Source organism: Lagenorhynchus albirostris, chromosome 8, assembly GCF_949774975.1.
Source record: "Lagenorhynchus albirostris chromosome 8, mLagAlb1.1, whole genome shotgun sequence".
Lineage (NCBI taxonomy): Eukaryota > Metazoa > Chordata > Mammalia > Artiodactyla > Delphinidae > Lagenorhynchus > Lagenorhynchus albirostris.
Window position 1 is genome coordinate 90680596 of NC_083102.1, and position 18485 is coordinate 90699080.

The 18485-nt window shown below is 39.8% G+C and overlaps 1 protein-coding gene across 22 annotated transcripts in view; it reads right to left on the minus strand.

Moving 5' to 3' along the window:
* The window catches only part of NRCAM (neuronal cell adhesion molecule), a 90873-nt gene extending 72696 nt beyond the window's left edge, over positions 1-18177 (minus strand). For 15 of the 22 annotated variants that reach the window (XM_060157333.1, XM_060157330.1, XM_060157328.1 and 12 more), the window contains exons 1-5: positions 18069-18177; positions 15644-15661; positions 12677-12782; positions 10581-10777; positions 2881-3003 (exon numbers count right to left, since the gene is read on the minus strand). In XM_060157333.1, the coding sequence (XP_060013316.1) occupies positions 2881-3003; positions 10581-10777; positions 12677-12782; positions 15644-15661; positions 18069-18177 (553 nt within the window). The remainder of the gene's footprint in view (positions 1-2880; positions 3004-10580; positions 10778-12676; positions 12783-15643; positions 15662-18068) is intronic. The other 7 variants (XM_060157327.1, XM_060157321.1, XM_060157335.1 and 4 more) reach the window with 1 other exon arrangement.
* Positions 18178-18485: the final 308 nt, after the last annotated feature.

Genomic DNA, 18485 nt, shown 5'->3' on the forward strand with positions numbered 1-18485 from the left:
CCAGATGCTTTGCCTACAGCCTAAAATGTATGTAAATGACATGGCCAGCAGTGCAATGTGAAAAAAATAAGTTACATATTCAGATGATTCTGAGACTCTACATGTATATGCCTCTTTATTAAGTGGAAAAGTCATCAATTCTGAGTAAGAACCAATAACCAAATACTGGGTCTCATCTTGGCAGTACATTTGGATACTGTTATCCTCGACCACGTAACCCACTCATTTCCATTTGATTTGTTACTTATTCTTTCAAAATCTGTAAAAGCTGTTACGTGATCATAGGAAAAATATCTTCGCCCATTTATTCATTTATATATTGATTTTCCATTTCTTTGTGATACTTTCTCTGAGTGCTTTGATACAGAACAGTCAAAACTGGAAATGAAATGTGAGAGCTGAACTTTATCTTCAGTAATGTGCACAGCTGGTGATTTCAAAGGAAATCATGTCACTGAGAACAGAATGTATTCCCTACACATATTTTGCAACCATTCCCACCATTCTACCCAAAGGACTCTTGTCAAGGTCAACAGCGACCACCGTGTTGCCAAATGTAATACTCATTTCTCAGTCAGATTGGAAATTGATCTCTCAGCAGTATTTGAACTGGCTGATATTCTGTCTTCCTGACACTTTTTCTTCCCCTTGTCCCGGGGACACCCTCTCTTTTTGTTTTCTTCTTACCTAAGTGACTGCTTCTTCTCATCTACTTTCCTTTGCTCCCTAAGTTCTTGGCCCCTGGAGGCTCCTGGTCTCAGTCCCCAGGCTTTGCTCTTCACCACCTGCACTCCCTCCCTTCGTCCTCCCCTCCAGTCCCCGGCTCTACAGAGCATCTCTGCAGCACTAACATTCACACATTGTCGGCAAGAGCCCTGAGTCTTCCTTGGATTCATGCAGCTGTAGCTCTGATTCCTGCTGGAGACCTCCACAAGGATGCCTCACAAGCCTCTCACATCCCAAACCCTGGTCCCTAGTCTCCAACGTAACATGCTAAGGGGAGGTGTGGAAGGATGGGAGAGCAGAGCAACAAACAATTCCCTAAGGATAGGGATGGGGTGAACAGATGTTAAACTGCCTAATGAATGACTTCAATTCTCTGTGCCTCAGTTTCCTCAACTAAAAAGTGGTAAGAGTCTAGGCTTCTCTGGTGGCGCAGTGGTTGAGAGTCCGCCTGCCGATGCAGGGGACACAAGTTCGTGCCCCGCTCCGGGAAGATCCCACATGCCACGGAGCGGCTGGGCCCGTGAGCCATGGCCGCTGAGCCTGCGCATCTGGAGCCTGTGCTCCGCAACGGGAGAGGCCACAACAGTGAGAGGCCCACGTACCGCAAAAAAAAAAAAAAAGTGGTAAGAGTCATCCGAAATGCTTCCTGGGACTGCTGTAGAAAATGGATGAGATAACTTATGTAAAGTCTTTAGCAAAGGGACAGGCACTTAGTAAATGTCCAATCGATATTAGCTGTTGTTACTACTATATATAAAATAGATAATCAATAAGCATCTACTGTATGGTGCAGGGAACTGTGCTCAATATTCTGTAATAACCTATATGGGAAAAGAATCTGAAAAAGAATGGATATAGGTATATGTATAACTGAATCACTTTTGCTGTACACCTGAAACTAACACAGCATTGTGAAACAACTGTACTCCAATATAAAGTAAAAAATTAAATTAAAAGAAAATTAGCTGTTGTTGGGGATAAAAGAACGAAACTGAAAGAAGAGACATAACACATCCTGAACAGCTTGATTTCCTTCCCTTGATGGGCTTCTGGTGTTTCAGGAAATGGCAATTCCATTTTACTAGTTGTTCAGTCTTAGACTTTGGAGTTACCTTTGATTAGACTTTGGGGTTACCTTTGATTCCTCTGTCTCATGCCTCCACCCTGACCCCGATAAATCCTGGAGGATCTACCTTCAAATTATATCTGGAATCTGACCATTTCTTCCTTCCTCCCTCCCTGCCTCCCTTCCTTTCTTTCTTTTTTTTTTTTTTAATGGCCTCGTGGCACGTGGGATCTTAGTTCCCTGACCAGAGGTCAAAGCCACGCCCCCTGCATTGGAAGTGTGCAATCTTAACCACTGGACCACCAGGGAAGTCCCTGGAATCTGACCATTTCTTACTTACTTGACTGCCACTACCCAAGTCCGAGTCCCCGTCAACTCTTGCCCAGATCACAGCACTGGCCTCCTAACAGAACGCCCTTCTCCCCCTTTCGTCCTCTCTGTTCTCCACACATGAACCAAAGTGAGGCTCTTACTATTTGTTTTGATTCAGGTGAAGCCACTCCTTCAATGTCTCCCTACTTCACTGAAAGCAAAAGCCAAAGCCCTTCACACTGGAGCCCCTGGACTTTCTTGACCTTTTCTCTCACTGTCACCCTTGGGTCAGTCAGCCCGGGCACACCGGCCTCCCTGCTGATTTTACACACACCAGGGATGCTCCTGCCTTTGGGGCTTAAACTGGTTTTTCTCTTTCCACCCAGATATTTAAGGGCCTGCTTGCTCTTTCACTCCTGTAAGTTTCTGCTCAAAACTCTGCTTATTTTTCTTCACAGCACTTACTGCCAACTGACACATGTTTTCTAAATGCATTTATTCTCCGCTTCCTTCTCTCCCCGCTTTTATTCCCATTGCATAGAATATAAATTCAGTGAGAGCAGGACCTTTGTTTGGTTTATTCAGAGAGGTGCCTGGTACATAGTAGGTGCTCAATAAAATAAAGTGACTGAATGAAAGGATATGTGATTTATTTTCCTGAGAATCTCTAAGACATTTTATAAACATCTTATGAATCACAAGAGGTAATAATTGATTGGGACAGCCAATAATCATAAGACTCTTGAAGAAAGAAAGTTCTTATTTTTAAAACTTACAATTATCCATCCAGAATATTATAGGTGGTGGTAACCCAACTGGGGGTCTGCAGGGCAGTACCAAAGACTGGCCATTTCTAAGTGTTATTCGTTCAAGTTTTTCTTTGGTCCACAACGGTGACCCTAATGAAATAAAACAATAACTTCTAAGTTATTTCTGCATTGGAAAATAAAAAGAGCACTAGAAAGAAATATAAACCAAACTTTTGGAGAAATAGTAACTCGAAATTTATATACATTAACGACAAAAAAAATTTTAAATACGGTGTTAAAAAATGACATTAGTAGTATGAATTCTGAGTCAGCAATTCCATGTCTAAGAATTTATATTAAATAAATCCTTAAGAAGATACAAACTAATTTTTCTACAAGCGTGCCCTTCATGAAAGAATGAAAAACATTTCTATGTCAAAAGATTTGTTAAACAAATAACTGTACATGTACACCTTTGAATATCATACAATGTTAGACATTGTATACTTATTTATAAGATTAATATAAAATATACATGATATCTAGATAAGGCAGAAACGGTTATAAAATAGTACTTCAGAATGAGCTTGTTTTCGACATGTACATACATATATGCCTGGGTAAAAATAGAAAGAATAGTAATTTCCTTGAATGAAAGGATTTGCGAGTAATTTTGAACTTTCTTTTTTGTTCATTTGTAATTGGTTTATTCTATAATGCACACATATTATATACATAATAAACATTTTAAAAAATGACAAGAACTTCAAATGGTTGCTATTCTTTAAATACATGCTCTTGGGTTGTTGAGAGCATGTGGGTACTGACTATTGCAAAAAGAGCCACAATAATATCAAGATAGTGAGGTCACTCTATTTCCAGTGAAATTTTGAAATAAAAATGTTTAAAGAAATGCATGCATCCCAATGTTCACAGCAGCATTATTTACAATAGCCAAGACATAGAAGCAACAACCTAAGCGTCCATCAGGCAGATGCATGGATAAAGAAGATGTGGTACATATATACAATGGAAAATATTACTCAGCCATAAAAAAGAATGAAATTTTGCCATTTGCAGCAACATGGATGGACTTGGACGGCATATGATAAGTGAAATAAGTCTCTGTACAGAGAAAGACAAATACTGTATGATATCACTTATATGTGGAATCTAAAAAATACAACAAACTAGTGAATATAACAAAAAAGCAGCAGACTCACAGATACTAGTAGTTACCAGTGGGGAGAGGGATGGGGGAAGGGCAGTATAGGGGTAGGGAGTCAAGAACTACAAACTCTTATGTATAAAATAAGCTACAAGGATAGGCCCCAGTGTGGCTTCCGTGCCATCCATCTCGCGGTTGCTGCCGTAGGAGAGCTTGGCGGTGGCCCAGGCCACACATGCCCGCAGGCCCCCACTTGTCTCCTGTGGCAGCCTCCATGCAGTCACCCAGGCCCAGCCAGCTTGCCGGGGCTCTCAGTCTGCCCGTTCTCTAGTCACCGCTTACTTCGGGGTCCAGCAGATGCCGGAGACCAGGGAGACCTCGTGGAGGACCTCGCAGGGGCCGCTAGCTGCCTCCTGAGCCCACCGGGTCTTCAGAGACTCTCCGGAGAAGCTGTGTGGCTGACAGGATCTTGGTGCTCCAGCAGGGTGTCAGGCCTGTGCCTCTGAGGTGGGAGAGCCGAGTTCAGGACATTAGTCCACCAGAGACTTCCCGGCTCCACGTAATATCAGATGGCGAAAGCTCTCCCGGAGATCTCCATCTCAACGCTAAGACCCAGCTCCATTCAACAACCAGCAAGTTACAGTGCTGGACACCCTATGCCAAACAACTAGCCAGACAGGAATACAACCCCACCCATTAGGAGAGAGGCTGCCTAAAATCATAATAAGGTCAAAGACACCCTAAAACACACCACTGGATGCAGTCGTGCCTGACAGAAAGACAAGATCCAGCCTCATCCAACAGAACACCGGCACCAGTCCCCTCCACCAGGAAGCCCACACAACCCACTGAACCACCCTTAGCCACTGGGGGCAGACACCAAAACCAACAGGAACTACGAACCTGCAACCAGCGAAAAGGAGACCCCCAATACAGTAAGTTAAGCAAAATGAGAAGACAGAGAGACACACAGCAGATGAAGAAGCAAGGAAGAAACCCACCAGACCAAACAAAGGAAGAGGAAATAGGCAGTCGACCTGAAAAAGAATTCAGAGTAATGACAGTAAAGATGATCCAAAATCTTGGAAATAGAATAGAGAAAATACAAGAAATGTTTAACAAGGACCTAGAAGAACTAAAGAGCAAACAAACAATGATGAACAACACAACACATGAAATTAAAAATTCTCTAGATGGGTTCAATAGCAGAATAACTGAGGCAGAAGAACGGATAAGTGACCTGGAAGATAAAATAGTGGAAATAACCACTGCAGAGCAGAATAAAGAGAAAAGAATGAAAAGAATTGAGCACAGTCTTAGAGACCTCTGGGAAAACATTAAACCCAGCACCATTCGAATTATAGGGGTCCAAGAAGAAGAAGAGAAAAAGAAAGGGACTGAGAAAAGATTTGAAGAGATTAAAGTTGAAAACTTCCCTAATATGGGAAAGGAAATAGTCATTCAAGTCTAGGAAGTGCAGAGTCCCATACAGGATAAATCCAAGAAGAAACACGCCAAGGCACATATTAATCAAACTCTCAAAAATTAAATACAAAGAAAAAATATTAAAAGCAGCAAGGGAAAAACAACTAATAACATACAAGGGAATCCCCATAAGGTTAACAGCTGATCTTTCAGCAGAAACTCTTTAAGCCAGAAGGGAGTGGCAAGACATATTTAAAGTGATGGAAGGGAAAAAACTACAACCAAGATTACTCTACCCAGCAAGGATCTCATTCAGATTCGATGGAGAAATTAAAACCTTTACAGACAAGCAAAAGCTAAGAGAATTCAGCACCACCAAACCAGCTTTACAACAAATGCTAAAGGAACTTCTCTAGGCAGGAAATACAAGAGAAGGAAGAGACCTACAATAACAAACGCCAAACAATTAACAAAATGGTAATAGGAACATACATATCGATAATTACCTTAAATGTAAATGGATTAAATGCTCCAACCAAAAGACATAGACTAGCTGAATGGATACAAAAACAAGACCCATATATATGCTGTCTACAAGAGACCCACTTCAGACCTAGGGACACATACAGACTGAAAGTGAGGAGATGGAAAAAGATATTCCACACAAATGGAAATCAAAAGAAAGCTGGAGCAGCAATTTTCGTATCAGACAAACTAGACTTAAAAATAAAGACTATTACAAGAGACAAAGAATGACACTACATAATGATCATGGGATCAATCCAAGAAGAAGATGTAACAATTGTAAATATTTATGTACCCAACATAGGAGCACCTCAATACATAAGGGAAATGCTAACAGCCATAAAAGAGGAAATCGACAGTAATACAATCATAGTAGGGGACTTTAACAACCCACTTTCATCTTGGCCAGATCATCCAAAATGAAAATAAATAAGGAAACAAAAGCTTTAAATGATACATTAAATAAGATGGACTTAATTAATTGATATTTATAGGACATTCCATCCAAAAACAACAGAATGCACTTTCTTCTCAAGTGGTCATGGAACATTCTCCAGGATAGATCATATCTTAAGTCACAAATCAAGTCTTGGTAAATTTAAGAAAATTGAAATCGTACCAACTATCCTTTCCGACCATAATGCTATGAGACTAGATATCAACTACAGGAAAAAAATCTGTAAAAAATACAAACACATGGAGGCTAAACAATACACTACTTAATAACCAAGAGATCACTGAAGAAATCAAAGAGGAAATCAAAAAATACCTAGAAACAAATGACAATGAAAACATGACAACCCAAAATCTATGGGATGCAGTAAAAGCAATTCTAAGAGAGAAGTTTATAGCAATACAATCCTACCTCAAGAAACAAGAAGCATCTCAAATAAACAACCTAAACTTACACCTAAAGCAATTAGAGAAAGAAGAACAAAAATACCCCAAAGTTAGCACAAGGAAAGAAATCATAAAGGTCAGATCAGAAATAAATGAAAAAGAAATGAAGGAAATGATAGCAAAGATCAATAAAACTAAAAGCTGGCTGTTTGAGAAGATAAACAAAATTGATAAACCATTAGCCAGACTCATCAAGAAAAAAAGGGAGAAGACTCAAATCAATAGAATTAGAAATGAAAAAGGAGAAGTAACAACTGACACTGTAGAAATACAAAGGATCATGAGAGATTACTATAAACAACTCTAGGCCAATAAAATGGACAACCTGGAAGAAATGGACAAATTCTTAGAAAAGCACAACCTTCCAGGACTGAACCAGGAAGAAATAGAAAATACAAACAGACGAATCACATGCACTGAAATTGACACTGTGATTTAAAATCTTCTAACAAACAAAAGCCCAGAACCAGATGGCTTCACAGGCGAATACTATCAAACATTTAGAGAAGAACTAACACCTATCCTTCTCAAACTCTTCCAAAATATAGCAGAGGGAGGAACACTCCCAAACTCATTCTACGAGGCCACCATCACCCTGATACCAAAACCAGAAGACACTACAAAAAAAGAAAACTAAAGGCCAATATCACTAATGAACATAGATGCAAAGATCCTCAACAAAATACTAGCAAACAGAATCCAACAGCACATTAAAAGGATCATACACCACGATCAAGTGGAGTTTATCCCAGGAATGCAAGGATTCTTCAATATATGCAAATCAATCAATGTAATAAACCATATTAACAAATTGAAGGAGAAAAACCATATGATCATCTCAATAGATGCAGAAAAAGCTTTTGACAAATTTCATCACCCGTGTATGATAAAAACCCTCCAGTAAGTAGGCATAGAGGGAACTTACCTCAACATAATAAAGACCATATATGACAAACCCACAGCCAGCATCATTCTCAATGATGAAAAACTGAAACCATTTCCTCTAAGATCAGGAACAAGACAATTTTGTCCGCTCTCACCACTATTATTCAACGTTTTGGAACTTTTAGCCACAACAATCAGAAAAGAAAAAGAAAGAAAAGGAATCCAAATCAGAAAAGAAGAAGTAAAGCTGTCACTGTCTGTAGATGACATGATTCTATATACAGAGAATCCTAAAGAGGCTACCAGAAAACTACTAGAGCTAATCAATAAATTTGGTAAAGTAGCAGGATACAAAGTTAACATACAGAAACCTCTTGCATTCCTATACACTAATGATGAAAAATCTGAAAGAGAAATTAAGGAAACACTCCCATTTACCACTGCAACAAAAAGAATAAAATACCTAGGAATAAACCTACCTAAGGAGGTAAAAGACCTATACTCAGACACTGATGAAAGAAATCAAAGATGACACAAACAGATGGAGAGATATACCATGTTCTTGGATTGGAAGAATCAATATTGTGAAAATGACTCCACTACCCAAAGCAATCTACAGATTCAATGCAATCCCTATCAAACTACCAATGGCATTTTCCACAGAACTAGAACAAAAAAATCTCACAATTTGTATGGAAAGACCCCGAATAGCCAAAGCAATTTGAGAAAGAAAAATGGAGCTGGTGGAATCAGGCTACCTGACTTCAGACTGTATTACAAAGCTACAGTAATCCAAACAGTATGGTACTGGCACAAAAATAGAAATATAGATCAATGGAACAGGATACAAAACCCAGAGATAAAGCCATGCACATATGGTCACCTCATTTTTGATAAAGGAGGCAAGAATATACAATGGAGAAAAGACAGCCTCTTCAATAAGTGGTCCTGGAAAACTGTACAGCTACATGTAAAAGAATGAAATTAGAACACTCCCTAACACCATAAATAAAAATAAGATCAAAATGGATTACAGACCTAAATGTAAGGCCAGACACTATAAAACTCTTAGAGGAAAACATAGGCAGAACACTCCATGACATAAATCACAGCAAGATCCTTTTTGACCCACCTCCTAGAGAAATGGAAGTAAAACCAAAAAGAAACAAATGGGACCTAATGAAACTTAAAAGCTTTTGCACAGCAAAGGAAACCATAAACAAGATGAAAAGACAACCCTCAGAATGGGAGAAAATATTTGCAAATGAAGCAACTGACAAAGGATTAATCTCCAAAATTTATGCAGCTCCATATTAAAAAAACAAACAACCCAATCCAAAAATGGCCAGAAGACCTAAGTAGACATTTCTCCAAAGAAGATAAACAGATTGCCAACAAACACATGAAAGGATGCTCAACATCACTAATCATTAGAGATATGTAAATCAAAACTATAATGAGGTATCACCTTACACCAGTCAGAATGGTATCATCAAAATATCTACAAACAATAAATGCTGGAAAGGGTGTGGAGAAAAGGGAACCCTCTTGCACTGTTGGTGGGAATGTAAATTGATACAGCCACTATGGAGAACGGTATTGAGGTTCCTTAAAAAACTAAAAATAGAACTACCATATGACCCAGCAATCCCACTACGGGGTATATACCGTGAGAAAACCATAATTCAAAAAGAGTCATGTACCATAATGTTCATTGCACCACTATTTACAATAGCCAGGACACGGAAGCAACCTAAGTGTCCATCGACAGATGAATGGGTAAAGAAGATGTGGCACATATATACAGTGGAATATTACTCAGTCATAAATGGAAATGAAATTGAGTTATTTGTAGTGAGGTGGATGGACCTAGAGTCTGTCCTACAGAGTGAAGTAAGTCAGAAAGAGAAAAACAAATACTGTATGCTGACACATATATATGGAATCTAAAAAAAAAAAAAAAAAAGGTCATGAAGAACCTAGGGGCAAGATGGGAATAAAGATGCAGACCTACTAGAGAATGGACTTGAGGACACGGGGAGGGGGAAGGGGAAGCTGGGACGAAGTGAGAGAGTGGTAGTGTATATATGGACATATATACACTACCAAATGTAAAATAGATAGCTAGCGGGAAGCAGTCGCATAGCACAGGGAGATCAGCCCGGTGCTTTGTGACCACCTAGAGGGGTGGGATAAGGAGGGTGGGACGGACACGCAAGAGGGAGGAGATATGGGGATATATGTATATGTTTAGCTGATTCAGTTTGTTATAAAGTAGAAACACACCAGTGTAAAGCAATTATACTCCAATAAAGATGTTAAAAAACAATAAGCTACAGGGATATATTGTACAACATGGGGGATATAGCCAATATTTTACAATATCTATGAATGGAGTATAACATTTAAAAATTGTACATCTGTAACTTTTAAAATATTGTACATCAACCGTACTTCAATTAAAAAACATTTAAAGAAATAACACTTAGACCTCAATTACCCATTTCATACTTAATTTATTTCCATCTGGCTGTTTGGAGTATGCTTAAATATAAGATTCATGAGAAATTAATGATTAGATCAATTTGAGGAAAAATACACTTTCCTTACCCCTGGTGTTTTATTCTGGACTTGTACAAAAGACACATTGGATTGACAAAGCATTAGGCTGAGGAATTGAGGTCAAGTGGAAAGGGGTGATGATTTTCAGAGTATTGGAATCAATTCCATTACTTTCTTGTAATGGTATTTAGATGGTGTAACAGATGCTGGGGTTGGAGCTATACTTTAAAAAGGTCCTGTTTGGTGAACAGGTCCGACTTACTGGATGGACGGATGACAATGTTATTAGAAATTGCAGCCCCGCGTTCGTTCCTGGCTGTACACTGATAAACTCCTTCATAGGTCTCTGCTTTCCCCTCGCTCATGATGTTGACTGTGAGGGTTCCCGAGCCAGACTTCATGGTGACAAGAGGGTCTTTATCTATGTCGAAATGAGTCCCATTTCGGGTCCAGGAGAAACTGCCCAACGCATAAAGGATTAAGCTTGTTTACAGCCCAGAAAAACAGGATTATTTCCTCTCTAACAAATTCCTAGCAATTTTATGGATTTCTAAATAATGATTAGATTTTAGTATTCAGTAAAAGAACAATAGGCTCCACACCTAAAATGTTTCATTGAATTATGACTTAGAAAAAAGTGCCGGCCATACATACTAAGGTACATGTCTTCATTAGAACTAACCAAAATCTGACTCAATAAAGAAATCATGCATACAGATTGCCTGTCATCTTTCAAAGAAAACATAGGAAGTAGGTCTCCGAGGCACACTCTCTTAGAGCTTTATTAGCATTTTAATTGTAAACTCCATTGTTCATAGAATTGATAACCTGCCTATAAAGATTTGCTCTGGGCTGAAGTGTAAGAAGAAAGGCCTTCACAAGTACTAATATATGTGTGTGTTTAAAAGTGATCAGACCAGTGTCAGGTTACCAAAATGCAAAGTATGAGTTGGGAGGAGAGGAAACATGAGCTCAATGGTGTTTTAAGTGTCGGTTATTAAAAGCGATCATTGTATATCAAATATATTTTGAGAATTTTTAATTCTAGAGATGATTTTTGTAAATTTCTTAGGAAGTATTTCATATTGTCAACATAAAGTCTTCTTTTTCAGTTTTATTTATGTAAAAGACTGCCTTATATAAAAGTCCCAGTGCCCAAGTAATCAAATACTTGATAACTGGTCACAAATCAACAATGGCCATGCTCTTAACAAAAGCATGAATCTCTGAACTTTCCCATGATTTCCAAGCCCTCCTGGATTTCCCTTCCCACTGCTTATCCTTATAGCAGGAGTTGTCACAACTCCTAGGGTAGGGGACAGGGGTGTTGGCTGCTGCTGGCTTATTGTAGGTAGAGGCCAGGGATGCTGCAAAGTATCCCACAATGCACAGAAAAGCTCTTGTCTCCACAGCAAAAAAATTGCCCAGCCCAAAATATCAATAGAGCTGAGATGGAGAAATCCTGCCCAACAGTTACAGGAGGTAGTAATTAAATGTTACACTAAAAGGGGTGTCATCAAAGGACATCACATTAGGGCCTGAGTGCTCAAGGGTTTCTGATAATATGACAGGAGAGATTGCTTTGAAGCCATCCTTTGATGGAAGTTTTTGGTATACTTTGGTAATTTTTTCCTCCAGTGCCAGTCTGTGATAGATTAATAAGGCTCGTCATAGACAAACTTGGAAATAAAATATTGAGAAAATTTCCCTTCTTTATAACTTAAAAAAATACAATTATCTCTCAAAAATAATGATCTAACTCTCCAGAATTTCCATATACTACTGGACAAGTTACGGATCATCCACTAAGGAGCTGTGGGACCTTGGACAGGTTAACCTAGCATTACTGGGCATCAGTTCCCCATCTATAAGATATACTGGTTGGACCAGATAATGTCTACTGTCTCTCCCAACTCTAAAAGGCTGTACAGTGCGCGTGCCAAGGTGCATATGGAGAATCCTGAGTGCTGAACACTGCCATGTTTGGAAAACCACTTGGGGCTATTTTATAGACTTGTAGAGAGCTAGGAGAGATCTTCGAAGTTGTCAAGTTCAACTTCTTTATTTTACATTTATCTGTAAACTGAGGCCCATAGAGAAGGAATCTACCCATGTCATAAAGCCATCAGAAGGCTCTTTCCACACCTTCCCACAATTTTTTAGCATATCACAGAAAGGTATCAGTATGGAAATGCAACCATCTGGGTTTTTAAGAAGGACCAACAGAATTTAATTAAGCAGAGAGACAAAACAATGAACCTACAAATGATACTTTAATAATATGCAAGACCTGAAATTAACTTCAACATGAATATCAATGCTTATTATCAGTATTATAACAGCACAAAGCACACCCACCTTGGAGGAGGTTTCCCTTTGGCCTCACACTGGATTACAATATTCTCCCGTGGGTCAATAATGTAATCTTTTGGAGACTGTTGAGTAATGGTTGGAGGTTGTACCACTTAATGGTAGAAAGAAGAACAATGTAAAGAAATAAATCATTTAATATCATAATAGCAATCACTTTTTTCTATATCAAAATCACTTACCCTAGACTAAATATTCTCCAAATGTTTCTAGTAATTTCCACTGTGGTAACACACCCCCTCAGCAGATTTTTAGCTAGCTAAAAGACTCCTAAAATTTTGGAGTCAAGGCATAACTCCCTTTTGGTAACTTTATATGTGCTCATAAAGCCCATTTCCCCACTCTGAAAGTATGGGAAAATAATTACCAATATAAGCTTAATATTAAGATGTTTCATTTCTGATGTAACAATGAGAAATTTCTCTGATAGGTTTGATTCAAATGATGCCTTTCAATGAAATTTAAGTTATGAGGTAAATTTGCATCTTTCTTGGGAAAGAGTTACGGACTTGTAGTTCATTACTGGGCTCATGTAAATTAATACATTGGTAACAAATATATTTGAGAAGCTAACGTGAAAAAGATGGTTAAAATTAGAGACTTGACATGTCTTATTAGAGCCAGGAGGTAGGTGGCTACTAGGAGCAAAGATAAAACAAACTTCTTTAGAAGAGAAATTGAATTGGGAAGCTCTCTGTTTTAGGAAACAATATTCTCATTTCACTCTTCAAAGCGTTATCTGATCATTTATTATCAAATTGTAGGGAGAAACTGTTCTGATCTGGAGCAACTGAATCTGAAAAAAGCTGGTACGTGGACATTTGATGTTCAGGTCACTCTAAGATTACCACGTCTTCCTTCTTGTGAAATCAGAACCACAGAGTGTAGAACAGGAAGGGACTGGAGAAATAATCCATTTCAACTTCTTTTGTTGCTCAGAGCAGCAAAATAGCTTGACTAGGAAGGCACAAAGCAGAGAAGAGAAGCGAACTCTCCTGGTGGAAGCCACTGCCTTGCACAACTCGAAGGAGAGCTGTTTACACAGACCAGTGGTTCTCAACCAGGGGCCATTTGCCCCCAGTCCTTGGGGGACATCTGGCCACATCCAGAGTCCATTTTGGTTGTCACCACTGGGATGGGGGTGGTCCTGGCATCTGGTGGGTAGAGGCCAGGGATGCTGCTAAACATCTTACAATGTACAGGACATCTTTACCACGTAAAGACTTATCTGGATCATTTTTCATATTCGGGATCGTCCCTTTCCTCTCCACCTATGCTCTGTGCTTCCTTTGTGAAACTTCTTCCACCTGTCAATCAAGTATTTCCCAAAGCTTAATAATCGTCCTCAGCTTTTGTCTTTCTTTCCTGTGGTGAATTGTTGCCAGGGCTAAATTGATCATTTCCATGTTCAATGCCTTATAAATCTGTAAACATGGATCTCTTCTCTTGCTTTGTCTGCAGTCTCGGGGCTGTTCACCAGACGTCTCTTACTAAACATCCAAATAACACCTAAAATATAGATAAAAAATGAAACTCATAATTGCCATCATTTATTGTGCACCTATTAACTGCGGGATACTACTGCACAGCGTCAATTTCAACTCCTTTAGCAAGATCCATCCCTTCCTCATCCTCCTTAGCCAGCTGCTCTTCCCAGCCTCTAGCACTGTTCACAGGACACTCATGCTTCTAGCCGGCAGTTACCAAAGCTGGTTAACAGTTTGGGCTAGTGGTTAAGAACTAGTCTATTTCTTACCAGCTGTGAGACTTCAAGCAAGTTTCTTAACTTCTGTAAGCCCTCGTTTCCACAGAGGAAAAACAGGGTTTAAAAGTAGTATCTATCTCCTAGGGTTGCTGGGAAAATTAAATAAAATAATTTGTGTAAAATTCTTAGTACATTCCAGTCCTATAATGGTTCAGTGATGTTAGCTATAAACATTTTTAATTAGACCAGCTTCACTTTGGAGTGATCCTTCAGGCTTTGGGAGTAGAGAGTTTGGGATGATGGAAAGAAGCCTAGAATTTCCCACTCAGGGACTGGTGGGGATAGGTGGTGGGTAGGGGGATTTTTAGGAGTGACTCAGTCCAATTTTTTGTGCTTTTCTGTAAGTGACAGAGGTGCAAGGGTAATGGTTGCAGACCCAGAATTTCTATTCATGTGTCTGTAACAGAGCTGGCTTAGCTGCCACGCATAACTACTAAGAGTTTAGCACCTAGATGTACCTCTTTGAAGCGTGCTTAGGTCAACTGGCCACTAACAAGGGCTTTGAAGTAATAAGGGGAAAAGGTGGTTTTATATAATTTTCCTGGCTAATCTAATATCAAAGAATTTTTCAAATGCCTGAAAACTACTTTTTTAGGTAGATGACAGATGTTGCCCTACTGTCAGAGGCAGCAGTTATAGATTAGAGCACACCACTCAGAGATGATGTGAATGGGGGTGCCTGTCTTTTGCACACATCAAAACAATTCTCAAATTCTCTGGGCCATTATACTGATGACACTTAGAAACACTAGTCTACCCAGTCCTACAGGTTGAAGAAGTTTGACAGCGAACTCGGGTGAAGCATTTTCATGCACCCACCTCCTATATATACCCAAAGACATGTTTTTATTCCAGCAAGCCTTTAACAGCATTTAGAACCAGACATTCTCTTCAAATTTTGTGAATTTTCTCACTGAGTTACATCAGATGTGAACAAAGCTCAGAAGTTAGTAGCCCAGAATACTGGTAAAAGAAAGACAGTAATACCTGAGTCTTCAGAATTCATGCAAGGAATAGATTAAACCTGCTTCTTGGAATTTAAATGCAATGATTAGCCACAGTAAACACACACACTTAAAAAGACGTCAGTCACGAAAACAAAATCGTGCGTTTTAATTCACAGCATTCATTCAAAAACAAAGACACAGTCAAATTTTCACACTGCCTGGTAATGACAGAAAGACACTTACAGTCTTCAAGAAGTTTTGCTTTTTCCCCAGCAATATCAGCAGGTGAGTGGGCAAACAGGATTAAAGAAAACCAGGTGTTAGTAATAAGAACGTTAGCACCCTGAAGATAAAAGGGGCATCTTGCCTATTTTATTTGACCTAAAAAACCAGTCAACCAAAGGCGGAGGTTGTGAAGTAGCAAGAGAAAGAAACTCCCATTAAAGGTTTTGTTTATTCCTGAAGCAGACCTTTCTACATCCACATATGGAAGAACAAAAGGGACGCTGTAGGCCAAAAAATGATTCTGCCAGGAATAGGAATGGCTAATTCCATTCCATACGTGTTGTGCTGGACAAGTAATTACATTCAATTTGAAAAACAGCTGAAATCTACAATTAATCTGAGTTGTCACATACTGTGTTGTGTCTGATCCTATTACCCCAGACATCACTATGCACATGGTGACAATACCTAACAATGGGACATTGCTACAATGACAGCGCTCCATCCAAGCTAAATCCAACACTGATCTGAGGTTTTTAGATTTCTACGGTTAATCGCCAAGTAGGTAATTGCACTTTTCAGACTGCTAGCATGTTTCTGCTTCAGAATTCCTCAGTCACCCAGGGTTTGCTAGTACCCACCCCAAGGAGCGGTTCATGGAAAGGGGGGATAAGGAAGAGGGGCAGGGAAGAAATGACATTAGCATGCAGTTCACATGATTTTGCTGTGCTGCCTGTCATTACTACTTGCAAAGGTTAATGCAGGAGCACCTGGGTTGCCTGTGACTTTCTTTTCATCATGGTTCTGCTGTTCTCCATTAGCAGCGATAATTGAGTTAGCCGTAGGTGACTGTTTCCCTCTGATTGTAAGACTGAGCAGTCAGATTAAAGGGGAACATATTTAACAGAAGAGAGAACAAAAGCATTTCTCTCAAATGCTCTTTCTTCTACACATCCATTAGGGCAAATGCTTACTTAGGCATTCCAACTCCAATGGGCTTAACCAATCATATCTCTTTTTTTTTTTTAACTGAAATTAAGGTCACTGAATGAATATCTTTTGAAAAGAAGGAGAACGTTGCATTTTCTTACACTTTAGACTAAAGATGCACAGAAAAGGGAGTCAACAAAGTATGGGGCCAATCACATCTCTTCTTAATTGTCTCCCCACTGGCAGTTGCAACCTCATTGGCAAAAAAAAAAACAAAAAAAACCCCTGACATCCCAACAATAGAATCGCCCCGGGAAAGTGTACCTTCCTTGTACCTTGGAAAGCTCGCCAAACAGATGTTCTATTCAAGAAGCTAATGGATTTAAAGAGGTCATGCTGATTAGGGATGAAGAATAAACCAATTCTGAAGTACAGTAATAGTCCAGATTTCAAATGCTGCTTTCCGTTGCAGGAAAAGTGACCCATTGGCCCCTAGCATTATCTTTATTTCTTACAAACAGGCCACCCAGCCCAGGGAGAGTGCAGTATACACAGTACTTTATTCAGGAAAGGGTGGGCTCCTATAGTAGCTGTTACTTGCTCCACTTTCTGTTTTGTTTTTTTTTTGTGGTATGTGAGCCTCTCACTGCTGTGGCCTCTCCCGTTGCGGAGCACAGGCTCCAGACGCGCAGGCTCAGTGGCCATGGCTCACGGGCCCAGCCGCTCCGCAGCATGTGGGATCTTCCCGGACCGGGGCACGAACCCGTGTCCCCTGCATCGGCAGGCGGACTCACAACCACTGTGCCACCAGGGAAGCCCACTTGCTCCATTTTAAATAGTAATTTTGCCGAAGACTTGTTTCATTCTCAACATTGACATCTTGGTTTTTTATCACCGTTTTAAAAACAAAGACCTCTCACTAGCCTTTAGATAAGATATAGTTCCTAGCTCTAAACTCATATTTAAGATCCAAAACTCAAAAGTGAATTGTGCCTTGTCTGAATCCAGAGAAACGAGCCGTGGGTAGTTTGGGGATACAGAGGGGCGTGGGGTTGGCTGAGAGATGATCTTTTCACTCTTAGCATATGAAGAAAGAAGGTGGAGATGCGGGGACAGGATAAATGGGGTGTGTGTGGGGGGTCTCTGTGATCATTTTAAAGCGATTTCTATAGTTTTCTTGCGGGACTCCTTCTATAAAGAGTTGCCTGCTGGGAGGATCAGGGTAGCTCACAATTCACTCCTTCTCTGGTCAGCCCCCCCATGGTACACCAAAAGCACCTGAGGGGAGGGAAAGATAATGACAGGGAAGGGACAATGTGTCTGCGATTCAATGGCCATTTCTAGGGTCTGATTCTTTATAAACACAGGGTGCTGAAGGTAAAAGCCAGATTAGTTTTGATTCGCTTTTCAGGATCACACGGACATCTCCTCCATCCACATGGCTCAGAGTGATGGTAAATGCCGGGGAGGGTCTGACTCCCGGGCCTAAGAGCTTTCCAGCGTTAATACTTACGATCAAGAGGGACTTCCAGTGCACTAATCATCTGGCACAGGAAGAGTATCAGGGGTGCTCTGCTTGCAGATAAGTGCTTCTTTTTCGGCATCATTATTTTAAGCTGCATTAGCTGAACTCCCGCTGAGCCCCACAAGCTGAATTTCCTTTTCTTCTTTCACAAAAGATGTGTGTGCAACGTTTAAATAAGTCTCATGCAGGAAACTGAAAAAGGATAGGAGAAGAATTATAGTGCACTTTTGAAAAAAGGAGGAAATGAAGAGAGGAAGTCGGCAGCACAGAAAATCAGTTCTGTATTATACATGAACTCTAAATGGAACTCTAACTTTTAAATATTTCACTCTGAAGACTGAGAGACTCATTTATTCATAAATCAGCTAAAATTAGGTCAGAAATATTTGTAAGGATGTCAAGCAA